The 24042-nt window shown below is 40.8% G+C and overlaps 1 protein-coding gene across 8 annotated transcripts in view; it reads right to left on the bottom strand.

The window, feature by feature from the left end:
• Positions 1-19086, bottom strand: part of PPP4R1 (protein phosphatase 4 regulatory subunit 1) — a 65264-nt gene extending 46178 nt beyond the window's left edge. For 2 of the 8 annotated variants that reach the window (XM_027737074.2, XM_039382483.1), the window contains exons 1-2: positions 18119-18207; positions 3090-3225 (exon numbers count right to left, since the gene is read on the bottom strand). In XM_027737074.2, coding sequence (XP_027592875.1) covers positions 3090-3225; positions 18119-18191 — 209 coding nt within the window. In that variant the 5' untranslated portion in view covers positions 18192-18207. Of the gene's footprint in view, positions 1-3089; positions 3226-18118; positions 18208-18296; positions 18366-18500; positions 18546-18823 lie in introns of those variants that run through there. The other 6 variants (XM_027737082.2, XM_027737079.2, XM_027737077.2 and 3 more) reach the window with 6 other exon arrangements.
• Between the last annotated feature and the right edge of the window lie 4956 nt (positions 19087-24042).

Here is a 24042-nt window from a genome sequence, read left to right as displayed (position 1 = left end):
TGCTTAATCCCTCCTTGAGATCCAGTATATATATCCTCAGTTACTGCTGACTGCTGTTCTACAAGTATTTTTAAGTTAAACTGTTTCCAAAAAACTTTTTCAAAAGACATCAGATATTCTCTCAAGGGAAAAGCTAAGAAATATTTCAGAACACAAAGAATCTGGCAAGAGGACAGCTTAAAGTTATCTACATAGAAATGCAGATACAGTCTTTGTAGACAAGACTGATCATACTGATGAATGTGAGTATGCCAAGATCTGCTTTGGTTTGAAGAGAAAAAGCAATAACAATTCCTCATAGCCTTATGAAAAGGAAGGGTCTGTTGTTCAGGACCTGTCTCACTGTTCAAGCAGATCTATTGGTGAGTGTTCTATACTTCTGAGCCTTCTTAATGAAGAATGGAAGCAAGTTAACAGCAATAAAGATTAGGAAAACCCACAAGGGTTTTTAACATGAAAAGATAGAAAAGCTCTGTTTTACAGTGGTGGTTTTAGCTTTCTGCTTGGCATCAAGTCTTTCTGCAATATGATATTGGATTATTAAGGCATATGCTAGAGATGCTTCTCAAATCTGGAAGCTGGAGGCTGGTTCTTCATTAACCAAACCATAACCCGACTCTCATTTGCCTTGTTTTTCAGATACGAGAGAAGTAATTTAGTGTAACATTTGTCAGGTTCCCCTCCATTCTCACAGACTAAGACAAACCTGGGGTGCTGATGAGCAATAGCTGAAACAATGAGAATGTAAACTGTAACATAACAAAAATTGTCACAAAGCAACTCCTTCCACAACTTGGGAAGCTGATAAGGGATTCCCTACCTCTGATTTTTTTTCAGTTCATTCTGTCAAAAATCTTATATATTTAAACAAAGAAGACATTCCTAGTTCCAAGTTCCAAGTCCAATCTACTGACATTTCTTAGAATGCAGCCAGATCCATTTCCATCAAACCAACTGGCTGAGAAACCATGAGTGCTTGAGGAATCAACTTTAAGGAGACTAGACTTTCGCAGGAGTTGTTAAAAATTCTTTCACTTTAATCATTCAGTATAACCACAGACTGCAAATATGACGCATAAATAGGTGACTAACCAGATAGAAAAATATAACAAAACCAAATTCAAAGAGAAATAATACTTAAAATTAAATTGAAAGATAAAAAAAATCCCACAGTAAAAGTATTTAAAGGGAAGAAAAAAAACATCTTACCCTAATTTACCCAAGCTCAGTGACTATACTTCAAGGGTTTGGGCATCTATAATGCCCAAATTTCAAGCTTCCACACAAATGCAAGTTCCAAGTCACAGAAACAACCAAAACATTATTAATGCAGTCATAATATTAAAAAAATGTTAAACTACACATAAGTAATTGGATGTGTTTATATCACACTAAGAGACATAAGAATAAACAAATGTAATTTATCTTTTTCCTAGTAAATGCTCCAGTTCCTCTGTCTAACAAAAATCCCTCCTATTATTCCTGTGACTGACTAATGCTGAATCATCATAAACTGCCTGCAGTAGTCACTAACACTTAGTGTGACATAAGTGCCACTCACAGTTATATCATGAATAGTTATCATATGCTATTTTCTACATTTTCTTATGCTACATAACACAATAGGCCTACAAAGAGAGCTAGGATTAAAAAACACGTTTGTACCAGCAAAAATAATCCAAACGAGCAAACACATAAAAAAAAAAAAATCTGGGAAAACTATAGTTTTCCAACCACCTGCAGGAAAGGACGGGATGCATAAAGCTGGATAGAGTAATTAAAAAGATTTCAAGCTTATGCATGCCCCACATACCACGCTATCCATACTGAGAAAATCAGATAGAGTTTTTTCTTAAGCAGGCAAGCAAAATATTAGAACCACTATACTTGCTTAAAATTCAAGTCACACAACTTGAGTTTTTGATTTTGTTCTTCTCCCTACTGGCTTTTATTACATAATTGTCACCGATAGCCCTAAAGGCTTCTCTTCTCTCCCTCCCCATGTAAAGTCAAACACACAAAAAACTCTCCGCTGGTTGTCAAATTGCTGATTTCATCTCAGATTGTTTAATACAACAAACTTCAGATTTCAGGAGAACAGGAAACTTTAAAATTAGGCATTTCAGAACTAATTTCTGCATACAGATTTATGCAGGTTGTAACAAGAGAAACTGTTCTATAATTGTCAGCTTCAATTTAATTGGGATGAAAACCTTTCAAATAGGGGTATGTTCATACATGTAGTATGGAATTTTAAGTACAGTTCACATGACTGAAGTTAAGCACAGAGCTAAATTCTTTCCAAACTCAGACCATGAACAACAAAATAGAGGCTAACCTATAGAGTGGTTAATCACAGACTAAGCTTCTGCATACTACTGAATTAAGAATTCAACATAAAAGCAAACACCCTTTACTAAAAATTTACTTGAAGCCCAAACTAAACTCTGTTAAAATGAAATACCAGAAAATTTTGACCTTAAGATACTTTATACATTTCTGTGATACTGCAACGGTTTATAGCTACAATTAAAATAAATGCTGGGTTTGAACTTCTCCATTCGATTGCAGAATGTCTGTGTGCAAGGGGTGGGGTGGGGTGTGTGTCTAAATGAACTATGCTACAATACCTGTGCATTACAGAAATAAAAAGGGAAAAATGCAGAACACAGTATTAACCGAGCAAGTCCGTTTTCAGTAACCAGAGGCAGCAATACTCACACTGTAAATTACAAAGGAGATTGATCCTCAAGACACTTCTTGGGTTTCTCTAGGAACCTACAGTGCTGTTCACTATGCTCTCCTGACGTATTTTCTTAAACTCAGTTTCCACACAGAATTATGGATTGAGCTTACTATCATCTTATAGTTCTGTGCCAACAGGAACGTTAGCATCCACAGAAAAACCTAAAAGTATGTTTTGTAATTATTTCTGTAAGTAGGAGGAACATTAGCAAACAGGAGAAGGAGTGAAAACTGAAGCCTCTTGAAAAGATGTTTTTTTTTGGATTTTTTAAAATTATTTTTATTCCATACAAATTAACTTCAGTCAGATTTGAATAGGATGACAGGACATTTAAAAAGCGTACCTGTTAAATATGTTCTCACTTGCAGCGTACTTGTCCAATCTTCCCAACGGCGTCAACATTTCATCTTGTGAGACAAAGTCCAGGGCTGAAGGTATAATAATCACATCAGACTCTGAGCTGTAGTCATCCACACCAACTATCAGAGACATCAGAAATATTCCTTATAATCACAGTAGTTTAACACTAAAATGATGTCTGTTGTTGGTCTGAAATACAGAAGTCTAGGCAAGGTTCCCTTGACAATATATTTAGTAACTGTACTGCATCATTCCCCCATCTTTCCCCATTCCCATAAAGCCTTTTCCATACAAGTGTGACTGATGATGTACAAATGGATTTTGAGTAATTTTCTCCAAATTCCCGAGTAAGATGCATCACCAAATTTCCAAAGTTCCCGTTATTTTTGTCTGACAAACAGCACTTATATACCATATATTTTTATCAAGCAAATTACTTTTAGCTAATTGTAAAGTCAGCTTTTTGAAGACACATACTAAAATCATTGCTACAATTTGCCCAGAGATAGAGTTAACACAACATGATCTAACAGAACAAAAAGACTTTGTCTGAAAAAAGAAAAATCTAAATTAAGCCTGTTTTAAAAGAGTGTGTTGCTAGATACGACTACCAAATAAAAGATGCACAATTCACCTACTGCATAATTATTAACCAGCACATCAACATCAACAGGGAACTTCGCACACACAGACACCTTTATCAACACGGAACCACAAAGAAGTGGAAAAGGGGTCCAACCCTGCTCTGCAGAGCTGCTTGAAGACTAAGGATTAGAATTACCACCTTTTTTAGTTTCCATTCTAAACTGCTCTAAAACTCAGTCCCATAACAAACGTAGACTTTAGCCTGAAAATGCAATCACTTATTAGCAAGAACTACGCCAGGTCATCTCTGTTACCCCTGAAAATACAACACAGTACAGTACACTACCTCTATTCTTCAGTCCAGCCAAATTTCTCTGAAAAGCCTTTTCAAAACTTGCAAATAGAGAAGGTCAGAAGATGGACAGGTGCAATAACGATTTTTTTTTTAATGAACTCTTAGAAGGAAGAAAAAAGATTTTTGTCCTCTTACCTTCCATACAATTATCGTATGCTATATAAATTGGTTATCAGACATGGTATCATTATCTTCAACATTCACAATACAAAAGCAGCTACCATCTTCCTTACAATATTTCAAATGTCAAAAGACAAACACTAAACTTCTCTGGAAGAGTAATATTTTTAGACCTAAACTGAGTTAACAGCACTCTTTTACCAACAAAGTATTTCTCCATTTTCTATGTAGAGAATCCATGGATATCAACTGGTTATAAATGGATGCCATCCTTGCATAAGAGTCCAGATTTTGCAGTTGCCGATATGCAGTTGCATGGCATTCTTGCCAGAAATCAAATGAAGAACTGATGGGGAAAGAGCAAGTGTGTAAGAAGAATCTGGCAGATGAGGGCAAGGATGAAAGTGTACTATGAGCCACAATATATGGAAGAGCAATCTGAGGAGAGGAATCAGTGGTCTTGGATATGCATAAGGTAGAGGATAGGATACCAAACTGCAGTGGCAGGAAGGGAAGGCTGAAAAGAAATATCACCTACAAAAAGCTTTTGCAACACAGAGGGAAAGCGTTTAGCAACCCCAAGTTTACGTAACTGTTTGAACCTGTGTTTGGTTTGGGTTTGTGGGTTTGTTCGCATTTAATTTCTGTTGTTTGGTTTGGGATTTTTGCAAGAATCAGTTTTATTTTCACAGGAAGTGGGGGGGGTGTAAAAATGCACTGATAATGCAAGTCTGGACTTTATGCCAGGTTAAGTTAACAAGGAACAGGTGACACCCTGTCACAGCCTAATAGGCCTTTAATTCAACCCATCAACCCAAACTAGGGGTTTCCCTGTGTTTATAGTTATGCCATCTCACACCTAGACTATTTCAGTGGAAGGCAGCTTCAACAATCATCTAGTCCAATTGGCCAACCACCTCAAGGTTGACTAAAAGTTAAAGCACTTCCTGCTCCCCTTCCTGTCCTCAGAAAGCTGCAGGGACTGATGAGGTGGCTCGTCAGCCTCCTCTCCAAACTAGGCAAGCCCAAAGCCCTTAGTCCTTCATCACAGGAACATTTTACTGCATGTGAGCTCCTGCTGTCCAGGGCTGACTCAAGACATACTTTGAAACAACAAACATACTCTGCAGCATCCACAGAAGAAATGTTACACAGATACTCCTCATTCCAGATAACAAATTAAATAATACTGGGGAGAGAAGGGGCATAATGGCTCCCTTCACTGGGAAACCAAACCCCTGTATTCAGGCCAATTTCTAAACTACAGAACTGAAATCACTTCTGAAATCACTGGTTAAGTCGTGACATAACCAACTGGGGAGAAAAAAAAAACCCCATCACTCTAATATTCACTGAAATTAGCTCTATAACAGAGTCCTGTTTTTCTATTTCAATGTCTGTTGATCACGCTATAAATTCCAAAGCATAAATTGACGAAACTATGTCAAAATACCAGCATCATTATTGCCAGCAGTATAATTATTTAGCTATCAAGTGCATCAATAGGGAAAAAATATAAATGTTGACCATTATATGAACCACCACTAATTTTACTTCCTGCATTTCTCTCTTCTCAACCTCAACTTTATATTCCATGTTCCTCCTTTTCCCCTTCTACATTTATTCTTCCCTAATAGTACTACAGTGAGTGGTCCGACATAGATGCCATCTTAGATGATGTAGGACTGCTCACTCTTACACAGACATCAGTGTATGTCTGTGTGACAAGACAAAGTTGACTGGATGTCTGATGCCTTTGATTTAGCGAACTGAATGTTATGATAGTTTTTGCCTTGTGAAACCAGTTAAGTAAACTGAACTGCTAAATCCACTCTATATCAGATGTAAATACCAATGATAAAAATATGAGCAGCTGCTTACAATTTATCTGTTTGATGTCTCCTACTAGTTCAAACAGAAAGTGAGTTCTGTGGATTTGGCTCTGCTGTGCTTGTGCATTGTAAAATTAAGCTTAGCACTACATTGGGCTTGATGTGCCTTGGTTACTGAGGCTGAACGACATTTATTATTTAAATAATTCCAGCATCTCAGCTCGTAGTCCCAGAAGAGATCATTCAAATGACAGCATCCTTATAAACACAACACTAATACAAACAGGGAAGAAAAAGGTGATGAAAATAAATCAATCAGTACACGACCAGTTTGTAGTTGTAGTAAAGTACTATTACAGTTATCTTACATATTCATTTCCACTTTCAACATCAGAAGACATATCCAAGAGATAGAGGCAAGGTCCAGTAGAATTCTCATTCTAACAGAGCCCCTCAAGAGGATGCTTTTCTTTAACTCACCAAAAATATGATTTGCCAGTAATCTAACCACTCCTCATCTAAAATGCATAAAGGGCATACTCTGTATTATTCAATAAACCAAGTCACTTTGCTATTCCCTACACTTGGAAGGTTATTCCAAAACAGTTATCAAAAAGGCTGTTAGCTGAATATTGCCTCTTCAGCCCTCCTCTGCTTTCCACCCAGCTTTGAGCACTTGTCCAAGTACTGTAGAACCTTTTGTAAATTTTACAAATGTAAAAAACACCCCTGAACAACACAAGTGTACTGATTTTCACTGGGATACAGTTGAAATTCTTCATAGCAGCTTATATTTTGTGCACCTCCAACCTATTCACTGGCAGGGCAGTGGGAGGAGTGGAAAAGGCCTTGACACTGTGCAAGCACTATGTTCATGTGCTATCAACACTAGTTTCAGCAGAAATCCAAAACATTGCCCCATATAAGTTACTACAGAGAAATTTAACCCAGTCAAAACCAGTACAAATATTGGGCTAGTTTAAATGCAAAACATCCGGATTTATTCCCACCTCAGAAAGCAGACCAGGCAACAGGGGCACATGTTACTTTTCTGCTGCAGAAAAACCATAGGTCAATTTTCTCCGCTTTTTCAAACTGGTACAAGTATGGACCGAATGCTCAGAAGGCATCTAAGCTACAAGACACCACTGAACACTAATGCAAGAGCAGAGCCTGCCTACCTTCTAATCTGGTCTTACATGTTTACCCCAACATGAAAAAGCAGAGCCAAGCAAACAGGAGTTTCCATAAAAACACCCTATACCAGTTTAAAGTCACTAGCAGTGTCAGGGAGAGAAATAGCAATTGCACAATGGTGTGAAAAGCAATCACAATGCCCTTATTTCTGTCCACACATGTACTGAAGTAGAGCAAAATGAATAAATGCAGTAATTTATCCAGATTAAGTTTGCAAATTTCTGTTCAAAACTCTACACCAACTACCGCCAAACACAAGGCAGCATCACATAACAAGACAGTCAAATACTGAAACAAAATCCAATGTCTATCACTGACTTGGTGTACTAGAAAACTTCTCCTCTCTATACCTTCCTTTTCCTGTCCAAACATTTGTTTGACTGTTTTTTGTAGAAGTTGTTCAGGTTTGTCTACCTATCTTGCATCTAGTCCATACTGTGCCGTGAATATATTAACATCCCCCACTTTAAGTTCTCTTTGCTATGGCAAGGATACAACAATTACTTGCCACATAACTAACTCAGACTATAGAGCAATCTTGCTCAGACAGTCTATGTTAGAGGTGCTTAGTCAACTGCTGCCAAGCTTGGCTGAGCCTACAACAACAAAACAGAGGTCCATTTAAAACTCAGAATCCTATAAAAACCAGTCTGTAGGCCAATTTTCAATTGAGCTCATTTTTCTGTGTATCACATCTTCATAGTGTCTTTCACAAGGATTTCGATCATATTGAGTCTTTTACAGACAGGTGCACAAGATCACATTTTAAAAAATAACAGTTATTTTTCTTTTATTTAATAATGCATGAACTCTTGCCGTTCAGTAGCAAAGCCTACATGTATTCTTTTTGTTCATCTGTATTTGCCATGGGCTCCAGGGCAGAAACACGTTCTCCCTCATTCCGGCATAGAAACTCAGTAACAAGAAGCAGCATATTCTAAAAAATAAGCAATTTTTAATTCTTAAAGCTGAGCAACAAACAGCTTTAAGGATTCAAGATTTCCAACTAATACTACAGTTCCCTCATTTTATCTTCTGCATTTCCAAAACATCCTCAAGATCTATTACACAGTGTCTATGGCAGCTGCTACAGACATATCTACTAAAATGGACTAATTTTTATTCAGCTGCAGAACAGGTTATTTACCACACTCTACATCAATTGTTATATGGACATTCAGGTTAATACAGCACTTACAGGGAGAAGGGACTCATTTCTTTTCTGCTGCTCAGGCAAGTAATTTTTCTGCTTAATTTTAAGGTAAAAATAGTCTTGTAAGGACAAACATTTGATATCATGATATTTTATATCATCATCACAAACTAACAGCAGCAGGTTTTGTTCTAAATTTCTGTCCTCTATGCTATAAAAGAATAAATTCACCTTACATTCAGACTGCTGCAGAACACAAGGAGTATTCTCAACCCTTCAATACTGTAAATACATTAACTTCTGTCTCATTTTCTATAAGAAATACCACTTTGTATCTTGATGTTCTGCAAAGAGACTTTCACCTCACCAAAAGCATGGAAGCTAAACACCTACATTTGTTCACAGTTGAACTCAATACTCTCACCCTTTCCTCCTGGATGATGTTCCAGCTCTGGTACTGCATTGACATCACAGACCAAAGAGTCAAGTCATGCTACTTCAGCTTCATTCGCTACCACAAATTTACTGCCCTGCTTCAGTAACATTAACCGAGAGCTACTGCAATGACAGCTACACAAATATTACAAAATGTGTTTGTCATGCAGAATTCCACCACCCTGCCTGCCCAATCCAGACATCTGGTGATCACAGAACCCATCATCAATAAGTGGGAGCCAAATTTTCCAAGAGACGCATAAAATTTACTATTTCTGTTTTTTTCCTGCTGTAGTCCAAGACTGAAAATGCAAATCAGAGGCCACAACTTTTCCCTGATATTGCAAACGTTTCTGGAGAAAAACACAAGTTTGAGAGGTGTATGATTTTGTTTGAGCAAAAGTTATCACTGTAAATGATAATCTTAGATTCCAGTCTGCCTACCATATTAGCAATAATAAGAAGCACTCTTTTCTTTCTCCGTTTATCCCCTAAATTACCCCTTCAAAACACAGAGCACTATCCACCTTGAGCCTCTTATGAATCTGAAGTTACCACACCTGTATGCCCAGACTTTGTTGTCTGAACAACTCCAGTTTTGGTGGGGCTGGGGCTGGGAGTGGAAGAGAAGGAGAAGAGACAAAGGAGCAAGGAAGCAGATAAGAAGGCAGAAATGCAAAGCAGCTCTGATGCAAAGCTGTCCTGCCAACAGCAAAGCTTTACCACATTAGCCCCTGTGCAGCACTTTGATAGCAGAGCTTGCTAACACCTCAAAGCATAGACACAGCAAATCCTTCAAAATAAAGCTTCAGTACAGGCTTAAGGGGCAAGTGGGATCATTTACCAGATGAAAGAAAGACACAGAAATCAAAATCAGCAGCTGTTTACATAGAGAACTGATGCAAGTATGGAACAGCAAATATCAAAGACCCACTAGCCTAAATATAACGGACTATGAGAATATTTTCATTTAGCAAAGGCCTTCACAAAAAAGATACAGTTATCAAGCATACCCAAGGAGTTGCTTTTCTCATCAAGCATCACAGGACACAAAGGATGATACAAAATTCTTTAAGCAAGGAGAACAAATGAGGCTACAGACAAGTTTGTCTCTTTCAGGCATATGTGAGCAGCACTGAAAATCCTGATTTGCTCTGAAACAAAGGAATAGTTCTATCTCATATCACTCACTAGTTATTTATTTGCACAACAGCTGAATGTACCTTCTCCCGGTTAACAATTTGACCTGCAACAAAAGCTGGTCTGGAGGAAACTGAAACAAAGAGAAGGACATCCAAGCGACCAGTTAAAACAATCAAGAGTTTATATTTTGTCTGCTGATTTCCTGTTGCGAGCATGCCATGCCCATCACCACAGTACTGAAGGCTCCTGCTGTTTAAGTCTCTGTCTTCTACCCCTTCCAAACAACTGCATACACTTAAGAATGGAATGAGGTTAGAGGGAAGCAAAAGTCAGCTAGGGCGAGCAGGAAGTTCCTCTGAGGTACTGTTTTTCTATGTTACAAGTACATTATAGTCAGAGAAAGGTATCCCCTCTCTCTCTGCAAAGGACTGCTGCTTGTGGGATTTTTAACTGACCCCATTACTGACTGAGAATTTTGTAGCAGTACAAGGAAAATCCCACTTTCATCTTCAACCAACACGTTCTCCCTGGTCCTACCACAATGGGACACATGCATTCACCGTGCTTGGGGCCATGTTCAAGTTCTGCCACAAAGAGGTATCTGGTACATGCAAACACACCAGGTTCAAACTGTATGTGCTTTAAACTTGGACTAACCTGGGAGGAAGAGCGTTATGAAGCAAGCAGTTGAAGCTCAATTGCTCCAAAGGCTTGTGCTGGCTTTGCAATGCTGATGTGACACCATGAGTTATGATACATCAGCTACTAAGTGTTGTTCCCCTGTGCAGTTACTTCACCTTTTTCAATTGCAGTAACTGAAAAATACTTACTTGGGCTAAACAGTGCAGAGAAGGCAAGTTCTACAACTAGCACATCCATGATCCATAAAACATGGCTTTGCAACTTAAATCACTTTGAACTTCCTAACTTTACCTTTCCTCTCTCCACTTAAACCCCAGGCAATGTTCTTGAGACTTTGTCTGACAGCTTTCAAAACTCTCAGTAGATAAACCTTGGTGTTTCCTGAGTGTGCAGAGGTGGAAATTCTTGCACTTTTCTTACTTCTGCAACTCTCCACACTTTTCCTGTCCATGCTCAGCATAAAGCATAAAACTGGTCTATGGGAGAAGACTGAGACAGAATGCAGCGGATCCACTCTTAGAAAAAGTAAGAACAGTCACGGGGGTTCATTTCAATGCTATTTTATGTTTACATTACTTGCACAAGCAAGTATCCCTACAGACTAATAAAGCTATTTCTCCTCTAGGCTAAAGAGGAAGGAAAAGGTAGTCTGTCTTCCATTCAAATATCTGGGAACTGTTCAGGCACTATGGCAACAACACAAAAAAAATTCCCTATGCAGACTTGTTTATCAGAGAAAAACGGTGCAACACCCTTCAATATCACTCATACAGAATGTCAGTTTTATACATAAATATATTGAGCTTTTCCAGAAATTGCATTGCAGAATAATGTGCATTTATTGTACTATTTTCCTCTATTTTTTCTTTACCTTAAAAACAGTAAGAAAAACCCACTAAACCAGTACTCTCAGCTCTCCCTGCAGTTGTTCTCCAGTTGCAAACGAACACCCTTCACAAATGTATTTTGATATTTTGCTCAACCTATACATTGAACAGGGTTTTCACACCTTTCTGCCAGAAAGAACCGCAGCACCCCTCCTAAACCAAGAAAAAGCCACATTAGTTTTTCTTATGCTATAAATTCTAAAGCAGAAAGAGGAGCCCTGATGTTCTTGGAACCTTCAGGGGCAGTTGTCCCTGCCTCGCTCTTCCAAACAGGGAACTGTTACTCCAGCTCTCAAAGCCAAAGCTATCCTTTCATCCAGTTCTGCTCCTGTTACAAGGTATCTCTTGCAGCTACTACTCTCGCAATGAAAACTTCCTGCCCACACTGAGGGAAAGTCTTAGCAGCAAAAGACACACACAGGAAAGAAAGGCATTTTATCTTCAACACTCTGCGGTCTGCCACCTCCACAACAGGTCAGCAGGCAGAAATAACTGCAAACACAAAGGTTTCACTCACTTAAGCTTAAGATTTTGAAAATTTCCAGCTTCTGCCTGACTCTTTCACTCCTTCTCCTCTCTTTTTTCCTCCAAGTAGGAGAGAAAGGGAGAAGCCTAGGAGATAAATCATGAGACAAGGGAAAAAAAAATGCTGGCAACCTCATTTGAGGATCCCTGCCAGAGGTGGAAACATGAAAAGTGATTGGTGAAAAGCACATTTCCACATCAGAGGAAAGTTGAAAGCCTAGAAAACTACCTCTTCTTCAATCCTCTGCTAGGTGTAACGGCGAAAACATGTGCAGCTGCATGAGGAGGGTTCATTAGCCTATATCGAATTAAGCACAATCCTTTCCTCACATCATCTTCTCTCTAGCATCCTAAGAGGTTGCTCGAGAAAGAGAGACTAACCATTACCCACCTGAGACCACTAAAACCAGAATTCCATGGGGACACAGCCATGCACCTGAGTCTCCCAGCTTCTGTGAGGGTCAATCACCACATTAAAACACAAAGAAATGAACTGAAGAGTTGGGAGAATTAAAACCTGCTCTCCGGGGAAAACAGCAGACTTAACAATTATGCTTCATTAGCATTAAGAAATGGTTATTAGATTTCCAAAGGAGTAGAATCTCAGTCACACCAGAGAACTGATTCAAATCACTACAGAAAGTCTGCCATTATTTTCTGTTACTACTTTTTTGCAACACAGCCATTAAAGATTGCAGAACACTGAAATGCCAACCCAGTAACACAAAGTATCTCAGTACTCTTTCACCACAGCTAAGACTCTGATGGGACCAAAAGGTTAGTACTGCAACGTGGCATTTGAACATCACGTTGGAAATTTAACTATCCGCAAAGCTGGAATTAAGTTTAAGAAGTGACATGATTTGCAGTCTACACAGAACAACCAACAGCATAACAAAATTTGCTAATTCCTATTCTGTGGCAAAGGAACAAAGAAACTACAATGCAAAAGCTTCTGACATTACTATGTACAGCTGTGGGAAAGGGAAGGTGAATTTTAACACACTGAATGCGTGTTATGCCACCATAATTCACTGCACGAGAATAAAAACTACCACACAGCATCAAGCTGTGATTGTGATTTGACACCACAGGGAAAAAGAGACTGATTTTATAAAAACAAAACAACAATAACAACAAAGAAAAAAAAACCTTTTGACTTTAGTATAATTAAAAAAAAAAAACTTTAAAAATTACATTGAAATTAGCTTCCAATTGGAAAGAGAACTGTGCCTTACTCGAAGTCTAAGAGAATAATTTAATTAAAAGCAATCAACTAACACAAGCTAATGCCAGATGATTTGCTCATCACCTGGAAAAAGAACACAGCATCAATGATAAAACAGCTTTTGACAACTGCAGATGCACAAAGCATATTTTCTTCAGCTCAGCTAAATAAAGTGGTTCGCTCACAGAGAAGCCTGCTGAGAGGAAAGACTAGGAAGACCTGTCCTCCCTTTCCAATCAATGAAAAAGAACTCAATACTAAAAACAGAGCTATGCTGGATCATCACTACTCTATTTTTAACTTTTAGAACTGTTTCATCCACTAGTGAAATCCAAACAGTAACATTAGATTTGCCAATTGTAAAAACTATGTTATTGTTGAATTTTAAATCTGTCATACCACTAAATCCTTATGCTAAAGAAAACAAGTTTACACACAGGTGTATATACATATGTATCTCTAAAAGCTCATTCATCTGTTTCAAACTAAAACTGTCTAAACTATGCCTAGGTATTAAAATTCCATCTTCTGCATTTTTAGTTAAAAGATCTGGAAACTAAGTATAGAGAAAAAGGAAACTGTCACCATTTTTCAACATGATAAAAGGCAAAGCTTCAAAATCTGAATCTTACCCTACATAACCACATGCACACAGCACTTGCAACTATCGAAAGTCCCAATGTTGCCTGCAAATGCAGCTGTCAGTTATCAATAATAAAGATTTCTTCCAAACACAAAAGCAAAACAGTATTAAAACCAGTAATTAGATCAAGATTTCTTTGCTCTCCTGCTTTAAATCACAATTAAAGTAATGAGTTTTACAAAGCTATCTTCTTTCAGAATCTGAATTCTAATTACAGATGGCTCTAGTTTTTAGAATACACACCCTGCACACATCAATGGTCAGACTGAAAGACATCAGCATCATGGTACGTTTGATTCCATCTATCTATACTGATCAGTTCAATCTTCAGAAACAACCAGGGGAGAGGGAGAACAAAACCCATCTAGGAGGAGTCAAAGTACATTTTATTTATCGGCAATAAGCCCACGTCTGCTTTTCAATCATTTCTGTTGCTTATTTTCTTCTCTGTTATATACTTAGCTTACACAGTTATACTATTCTACTTCGATTTTGTAAGCACAAAAGAAAGATTTGAACAAAAGCCAAATTCTCCCTGACTTCTTTTCACATACTGTGCAAGATTTCAGACAAAAGACCAAGGAAGCCAACAGTCCAAGTAGTGCTATGGGTAACTGTCCAGCTGACAACCAATTACTGTCTTCATTTTGCCACCTTATCACAGCCAGATGGGATAGGGAGTCTTCTTCAGGCTTCCACTTTTATTTTTTTAATTTTTACCCTACTGTCTTTAGGGTGGGGTGCTTCTTTGGTCTTTTTTTGCCTTCATGTATATCACACAAGGATTTTTGTTAGGTTTACCTTCACACAAATTAAATGCAATGGTATGTTCCTTATTTGGTGGGGTTAGAGGCAACAACAAAGTTGTATTTCACAATAAAAACTTACACTTAGGAATTAAATTTTTCTTTTATAGCCTTCTGTATGTTCACCCAACATACATTCACTGTTCAGGTTTTGAGTTTTTTTCCTTTTACTTCAAACTCCCAAACAAGTGAAAGCCACTGGCTGAAGATGGAAGAACCAGAATTTCTCTAATTATTTTCACAGCCTTTGACATCAGGAGCTACCTCTACAGAAGCAAAATAGCAGCTAAAATAAAAGTACTGAAATGTCATTTGTCAAGCTATGCAACTACTTAAAGCAATCATGTGTGTAACGTACCATCAGGTGTAAAGTATGCATTCACTTCAGAAACAAAAAAAAAGAAAATAAAAATCAGAGCTTTCTAGTGGTTACCAAGCAACCATGAGCAGAAAAAATATGAAGCTTTCAAAATAGAAATGCAAACCAAAGCTGAAATTAATTATTTAAAAGTCAATCCAGCTGGTATATCAACCACTCTCTGAAAGCCTTTCTTATAAAAGCTCTTGTTTAATCTCTGACCTCTTAAACAAATAAACAAAAGGCAATATTTTTTTTTAAATAGATGCCTTCCACAGCATATATTCTGAAGGTCTCCCACTCCTCCAAAAGCAGATTTACTACTCTCTGGTGAAATCTAGCAATATTTCATTAACTTAAATATTTATCAAGTTCTCTTCAGGAAAAAGGTAAACTTTTGTTTACAAGTAGCTATTAAAATAATACTCCAAATATTTTACTGTTTTATATTTCAGGTTAATTAGCATCCAATGAGTTGGCATAATAAATGAGGGGAGGCACAAATTGTACAGCTGTACAAGTTGTTAAACACCAGCGTTCCAGTTAAACCACTAATTCCAGAAACCTTACAAGATAAAGATCATAAAACAGCTCTTCTTGACTCTGCATATCTAAAAAGATGCACAGACGCTTGGTTCATTAGTTTTAGCAGCAACTGTGTATTGTTGTTTGCTCAACTCCAGGACTTTCTCCCACTGCTTTACAACATAAGCAATAAAAGGTATCTCTTAAGTCACCTTAATGACTCCTTCATTAGGAGCAAACACTGAATCACACTGTAGATTCTCATTATCAAAGAAAAAAAAAAATCAAACCAAACAATTTTGTGATTCAGAGTCAAACCTAGGCTCACTGATGAGCTACAAAGGAACACCCAATCTAGTAAAATGTCCTGAGCTACACGCCTAATCAGAGACCCAGCTTCAGACGTCCAATCCAGATCTTTACACATCCATCCAGTCTTAAGCACTCCTGGTTTCTGCAGCACACCTCACAGGTGTCTGCTTGATATTAGATCAATTAAAAGCCCAAAAATTTACTAAAAACACGGTTCGCTTTTCAAAATAGCCAATCAATTGATCATATAATTTTACATTTATCTAACTCCTCCTCCTAAATTACAGCCCCAAGACTACAGGTATGCCCACACATCTTTTTCCTTGTTTGTCCTTAACTATAGCTTAGCACACTTAATAGCAAGACCACAACTGGCAGAATCATGCACACGTAAAAGCTGCCAGCACTTTCAGTTTTCTCACAGTTGCATTCTACTTCTGCAGGAATACACCTCTAAACCAGTGTTTAACTCCACTGCTTGACAGACCTGCAAATATTTGAAGTATTTACAACAGAGAGGTACTGTAGGGTGGGGTTCAGGTAGAAACTGTAGCTTTCTTTCTGCCTCATTTTTTTAAATGTAATACTCAATAATCCTTCAATTGGAAACACTTTCATAATTGTGTAAAACCTGTTGCATGTGGGTACAAAATACAGTTATTTCAAATACCACTGCACAAGAAATAGTGATTTTGACTAGGTATGTACAGTCTTCATGGTCTGTATTATTTTTCTTGGGCTCACACACACCTCACAAGAACAAAATCAAATAAAATTTAGAACTATAAAAGCCATTGTGTGACCGGAAGTACATCCAGACAGCAAACATTGATTCATATAGAGTCCCTGTTTTTACTCTTAAAATAACATGCATAAGTATTGAGCCATTTGCTTTTATCTACTTCCATCAAAACCTCAGTAATTTTTAATGAGGTTTTGAATTTTTAGATTTCTATGGTTCCTGCTTTCAGGATGTTCTCATCTGGACTGAGTCACATCCCCATGTATATATTGTTTTCATTTTTAAAGACAAGACCATAGCATTCAGACCACCACCGGGAACCCACAGTTTCAGAGTCACCTCTCCAATGACTACACATAATTTCTTACTTCAACTCCTGTCTTACAGTCAACTAAAACCATAAACTAAGTGGAAATTTAAGAATACATTTTTTTGTTTCTGAACAAGTCCTCTTGTAATCACAGAGAGTTTTCAAGCAACTACATTATCAATCTGAATTAAAAAAAAAAAAAAGCCTTAGGGAAAGGTTCCCTCTTTGTGCAAGGCAAAGCATAATAAGAGCCTTCTAAAAATGTCAGCTGACAAAACTGAAAAAGAAAATGTAGCAGTTAAATCCTGAAAAGTTAAAATAGCTCTCCTCTAAAAATGTAAGCCATGAAACAAAAGGTCCAGCCCTGGTGAGGGGATCTCTCTGTAGACTGAGCAGCAGACAAAATACCTTCAGACAGCAACCAGGGGGTCCGCACACCCATGGCAGGCTGTGAGGCAGGCGCTTGCCTCCACCTCCATTTTCACTTTCCACCCAAAATTCATCCTGCCCTGCTTCCAAGAAGCTCCCTTGGTATTGGCATGACCAACAGACAACTTCTCACCTGAGTAACATCTCACAGTCTGCCAAGCTAAGGCTTCATACCCCTGAGTTAGAAATATTGCACCACCACAGCCACATCCTGCTCCTTGCACCCTAACATTAACTCTTTTCCACACATCTCTCCAGTGGGGTCAGGAATCACAGAATCAATTAGGTTGGAAACTCTTGAGATCATTGAGTCCAACCTACAATGGAACACCACCCTCTCACCTAGACTACGTTCAGTCTTTTCTTAAACACTTCCAGGGACAATGACTCCACCAACCTCCCTGAGCAGCCCATTCCAATGGCTAATCACCCTTTCTGTGAAGAAATTCCTCCTGGTGTCCAACCTAAACCTGCCCTGGTGCAGCTTTAGGCTATTTCCTCTTGTCCTGTCACTTGTTGCCTGGGAGAAGAGCCCGATTCCCACCTGGCTACAACCTCCTTTCAGGTATTTGTAGAGAGTGATAAGGTCACCCCTGAGCCTCCTCTTCTCCAGGCTAAACACCCCCAGCTCCCCCAGCTGCTCCTCACAGGACATGCGCTCCAGACCCTTCACCAGGAAGAGGTAGCCTGAGGACGGGGGGCGGGGGAGGGGAGGAGGAGGGATGAGGGACACAAAAAAATACACAGAGATATAAAAGGAACGAGCAAAGGAACAAGCAACCCACACGCTGCTGCAGTTGCAGCAGCCTTCTCTTCCTCCTTCTCCTCCCCGGCGGCGCCCCGCCGTGCCCGGGCCATGAGGGGACGCCGCCCCGCCGGCAGAGCCGCCCTTCCCTCCCTCCTTCCCCTCCCTCCCTCCCGCCGGGGCGGCCGCTAACGGCGCCCCCGCCCCGCCCAACGCACCCCGCGGGAGCGCCCGGCGGAGCCCCACGCGCGACCGGGACCGGGTCATGGACACTGGGGAACGCGGAGCATGGCCATGGCTTCCTCGTCCTCCTCCTCCTCCCCGCCGCCGCCTCCCACAATGCACCCTGGGCGCTCCCCGCGGAAGCCACTTCCTCGCCCGAAAGCCGCCCCACCGCCCCCCCCCCCTCCGTCCCCACTCACATCCGTCGATATCCTCCTGCAGGTCCTCCTGGAGCAGCGACAGATCTGCGATGGGGGAGACACACACACACACCATGTGCCAAACGCGCCCGCCGACACCCCCGGTGCCACCCGCGACCCGACTCCGCCCGCGGGCTGCGCCCCCCGGACCCGACCCAACCCCACCCCGCAGACCCCCGCGCTCCGAGCCCGGACAGCGGCTGGAAGCGCTCCCGAAGCCGGGGCGGGAGAGAGGAGGAGGAGGAGGGGGGATAGAGGAGGGAGGGCTGGCGCCTCGCCGGGGAGGCGGCGTGTGCGGGGAGGGGGAGGGGGGCGATGCCTACCCGCCATCTTGCTGCTGCAGCCCCCACGGGGCGCCCGGCTACATCCAGCCCGCGGCCGTCGCTGGGAGCAGCGGTGGGAGAGGGCGGGCACCCGTGTGCGGTTCAGGCCCCGGGCCCGGCGGCGCCTCTCCGCGTCCCCGGGAGAGCCGCGCAGGGAGGGAGGGAGGAGGGAGGGAGCGGGCGGAGGAAGGCGGGAGGAGGGGTCTGGGCCGGACACGCTGCCCCCGCCTCCGCCCGGCGGAGCTGCTCTGGCTCGCTTGCCGCTCGTTCGCACAGGCGGTCGCGCTTCCACGCCCCGCGCTCTGACTCACGCCCGGAGCCGCCCGGGCTGGCCCTGGGGCCGGAGAGCGCCCGGGCTCAGCCGCACTCCCCGGCCCGCTCACCTGGGCTCGCCGCTCCCCTCCCCGCCGCCGCCATCTCGGGACTTGGGCTCCTGCTGCCGCCCGCCGAGGGGCTGAGGCGAGCCCACGGAGCTTCCCCGGCCCTGAAATTCGGGTGTGGTGGGGTCACCTGTAGGAAGCGCCTCGAAGGTGCTCCTCGCCTTGCTCAGCTTCCAGAGGGAAGAGGTCTAGTCGTGGAGGCAGCGGGGCCGCAGAAGTCCCTGCCTCCTGCCGCCTGGGGAGAAGGGTCCCCTGACCTACTAGAGAGCAGCTCTGCTGAGAAGGGTCTGGTAGCCTTGGTGGATGACAAGTTGACCCTGCGCCGGCAGTGTGCCCTTGTGGCGAGGAGGGCCAATGGTAACACGGGGAAGAGTGTGGACAGCAGGTCGAGGGGAGTGATCATCCCACTCTACTGGGCCTGGTGAGGCCACATCTGGAGTACTGTGTCCAGTTCAAGAAAGACAAGGAGAGAGTCCAGCACAGGGCTACAAAGATGATTAGAGGTCTGGAGCATCTCTCTTATGAGGAGAGACCGTGGGAGCTGAGCCTGTTTAGTCTAGAGAGGGCATCTCATTAAAGCATATAAGTATTTCAAAGGCGGGTATGAAGAAATCCCGGAGTCTTTTCAGTGATACCCAAGGAGCAATGGCCATAAACTAAAACACAAGAAGTTTCACCTCAACACGAGGAAGAACTTCTTTACACTGAAGGTGGCAGAGCACTGGAACAGGCTGCTCAGGGAAGTTTTGGAGTTTCCCTCTCTGGAGACATTAAAAACCCACCTGGACATGTTCCTGTGTAACCTGCTCTAGGTGACCTTGCCTTGTCAGGGGGGTTGGACTAGATGATCTCCAGAGGTGCCTTCCAACCCTAACAATTCTATGATTCTGTGACAGGTGGCTGTGTCACCACCACACAGCCCACGAGCATCCTCTTCATGTGAACTGCCAAGTTTCTGCAGCTGGGATCCTGTGGCTTAAACACATAGAATGTTCTCCCACTGCACCGCTGTGCCTTCTGACTTCAGATTTCAAAATATGCAATTTAGTCATATGTACACACAAAGGTGCCCATCATTTTTACTTTTTTTGGCTGTACCTTTTGGTCACTGCTGATGGTTTTCATTTTAACAGTTTTGATAGATTTTTTTCCCCCCCTGTAGATTGGAAGATAAAAGTGTTGGATAAATGCTCTATTTAGTTAATAACCAGAGCACTTGATAAAGGAAAGGGCCATTACTGGTACTGGTGATACTTGGGAGTCTTATCTGTGTCTTCCACAGTCTTGTTTTAATAGTGATAATAATTGATGAAGTTGTTGAAGAAAAGCAAAATAAATTATTTTTGGTTTTCAAAAAAAAAAAAAGGATGCAATTTCATTAGCTCTGTTTTTAGCTGAGCCTTTGACAGTATGTCTTGTAATTTGCTTTTTAACATCAATTTTTTGTTTTTATTTGGTAAGTTGGACAAAGATTAAATCTCTGTAGCCATTCATTCTCTTTGCCATGGTGGATGAAAATGTGTAATTTTCTTTTAAAATGCATACATCCCTTTCTTTACAATCCTGCAGAACAAACTCTGCCTTATTTCACACCTGTTCAGTCTTTAGATGAGTCACTGGGGCCTACTGGATCCTGATTATTTAACATTTGCTTTTGTTCAGATATATAACCTCAAAATCTTAGTAAATCAAGTAAATTCACCATTACTAAGTTATATGAACCATGCTATTCTCTGCCACTGTAATTTAAGAAGAGATTCAGGGAAAATATTTGACATCACAAATCTCTGGCAACGCTGGATGTAATAGCAGTAGACGTAGAACAGGAAAATTAAGTATACTTGAAGATCCCATTTTGTTATCTTTATATCCACAAGTTATTTTCAAGAAGTTTTCTCTCATCTTCTCTGCATTGTTCACCACAATCAAGGCCCGGTTTTGATTCCTCTGAGTTCAGTAGAAGTGAATCTAAAAATTTGTCACTGCTAAGATGTGATGTGCTTCACTTTACTGAAAGAATCAAGGGGTTTGGTTCCATTTTCCAGCTCTTTGGGAAGAGGCACTGATTCTCACTAGCTGTAGATTGCTCTGGTCTGGAAGCATCAAAGCTACCTTGAGCATTATTATTATCACCATCATCATAATGAGAAATAGAACTTAATGAGATGCATCTATGAAAATGGGGTTTATAATTAACAGAATTACTGCTCTTTAAAGTGCATTAATAGTGTTAATTATCATCCATTAATCATTGGCCCATATGTAATGGTCTCTAGAGTATTTAGGGGTTTTTTTTTTATTTTTACCTGCTTTTAAAGACAAGAAGTATAATTTATGTAATAAAGCAATGACAATTGCAAGCAGTCATACTTAGCATAAGTTCATATAAATGAATTCTGGGTCTTCCTATGTGCATGTGATCTTAAGTGGTGGTTAGTTCTTTCTCAGTAGGCAGGACCGTGTGGTATTTAAATAGCACAGATAACCAGGGTCAGTGTGTTACAAATTATAATTGTTCAGGAATTGCAATTTTTTTTTGTGCTATATGTTACACATAGAACATCAGATTTTGTTCCTCAGGCAGAGTTGGTTCCAGCCCCATCGCCAGCAGCCATCAGGAAAGGTCTCTTCCTCTGTGAGTAGAAACTCTGTGGCAAAACCTGTGGCTCACACAGTGACACACGCAAGGTGGGGGCGAAATAATTTAATAAAAAAAAAAAAAAAGAAATTGGCTTCATGCCAACACACAACACAAAATCCACTTAATGACTAAGTGACCAGGTATTTCTAAACTTCTCAGCCTCAGTGAATCCCGAGGTACTCCTTGGGAGCCTGCTGCAAAGTTCAAGTCGATGGTAAGCTTCCCTGCCACTGGTCACAAACAAGCCAGGCGGAGACCTTCTAAGTGTAGGACAGATGCTGACTCTTCCAGATGAACTGCTATTCTAAAACAGCATACCTAATTATGGTAGCAAATTTTCATAACAGACTTGTTTTATTAGACAAGATGTGTTAAGGAGCAAGTAATATAACACCTGCCAAAACGTTCTAGCAGATTTTGTGCTGGAGTTCTCGTAGTCAGTTTAAGTACCCGTACAGGCACTGGAAAGTAAAAAAACGAAGAACAGATAAACTTGCATCCTCACACTCTATCTCAAGGAAAAAACACACTACAAAGGGTGGGGGCCAAGGCTATGGATGGGAGGACACAAGTGGAAGACTCCTTGGCAAGGTCCTTTGCATGTGATAAAAGACACCTGGGTTGCTATCTACAAGATATATCTCAAAATACTCCATAGCAATCAGCCAGACAGTATAGTATTTACATCAAGTGTTACATAAACCTTTCAAACTTGCATGTTAGGCACGAGATACCCAACATCCACCTAGACATATTTGCAACATGTTATTCTGTAGTTTGACTGGTGACATTTCTTCTATCAAAACCGCTCTAGGTATAAGGATCTCAGGCTCAAAAACTGCTGCACCCAGAATTCACCCATGTTATTGTATTTATTATCTAGCATATTTATTATCTATTTTTGCTCATTTGTTGTGAAGAAGCAAGTCTGATCGGATAACTATGTCAGCTTTCAATGTCCACAATATTAACTAGCTTTACACTTCTCCCAGGCTACCTCTGTGTGTGGGAAGAGCTTCCCATAAATATCTGTGCAGCCATCTTGCTATCCTCCTTCGTATTCCTCCACAAAACTCCCTTTTCCTGTAAAGCCTACCAAAAAATGTATCAGGGTTAGACTGCTGGTGCACCAAGGCAACTGCTTATCCTCTTGAGTAATACTGACTCATAGTTTTCTTGTCCACCCCCAGAATTCTGTCTGCACGCATATGTTGTCCTTTATGGTTGAACTATTCAGTCTCTACTTTTCAGACTCATCTTCCTGTTCTTTGCAGAGTGCTTAACCAAAAATTGGCCCATAACTAAATATACAGATTAAGATACATATACACACATAAGCACACATGTACCTATAATATGAATGGATACATATGAAACCCCAGTGGCTGAAGCCTGGGATTTGCAGTCAATCTGCATTTGAAAATATAGTGAAGCATTTCTGCTCAAAAGAAGTGTTCATCATAAAATGTTTCCTTTCTTCTCCTTTTCCTTCCTTCTCTCCTTCCCTTCCCTACTCCTCTTCTTTCTTCCCTCTCCAATAAAAATACTGGAGAAGTTTTTTTCTTACATCCCTTATGGCTGCAAAAGTTTTTGACTCTGCAACACTCTGTTTTATTTAATTTTTCCTGTTTCCTGGGTAAGAGGTTGAGCTGGTGACTACTGGCACTTAATATCAGAGTCCAGCCACTGCTCCTAGTGAAGGCCTTGCAGAAGGATTATAAACACACACTATGCCAACCATGAATAAATTAACACCTAAATTTGCTGATAAAGATCTTGGTTAATATAAAGTTAAGTTTGCCTTGTGGGTTCCTCATGTCATTCCTGGTCAGCAACAAATGCAGTGGCATGTTCAGATGATGCTCAAACCTCTAAAAACTAGGAAATGCCTTTCTGAAGTACATCGTGGTGCGGCATTAAGGCTGCACCTGGAGCTCACAGTGGCTCTTGGCATTAATTTGCAAGCAAATCTCTTGCACCAGCGGCATGAAGATGGTAACGTGTGTGAGAAAGGAAGAGAGGCATGTAAATCAGGAGACAAGTCCTGATGGCCTCATGTTTCAAGTAAGACCATTCCCTGTGGTGATATCCACTCTTTTGGCTATAGACCTGTCATCTCAATAGCAGTCAAGTGAAGGTCTGTATCTGATCCTGTAAGTGCTCAAGACCACTGTGAAAAAGCACAAAGAATGCGTCAG

This window comes from Pipra filicauda, unplaced genomic scaffold (genome assembly GCF_003945595.2).
Source record: "Pipra filicauda isolate LSUMZ 115617 unplaced genomic scaffold, ASM394559v2 scaffold271_size1040873_pilon, whole genome shotgun sequence".
NCBI lineage: Eukaryota > Metazoa > Chordata > Aves > Passeriformes > Pipridae > Pipra > Pipra filicauda.
Note: the sequence above shows the minus strand (reverse complement) of the source record. Positions and strands in the feature narration are given on the sequence as shown.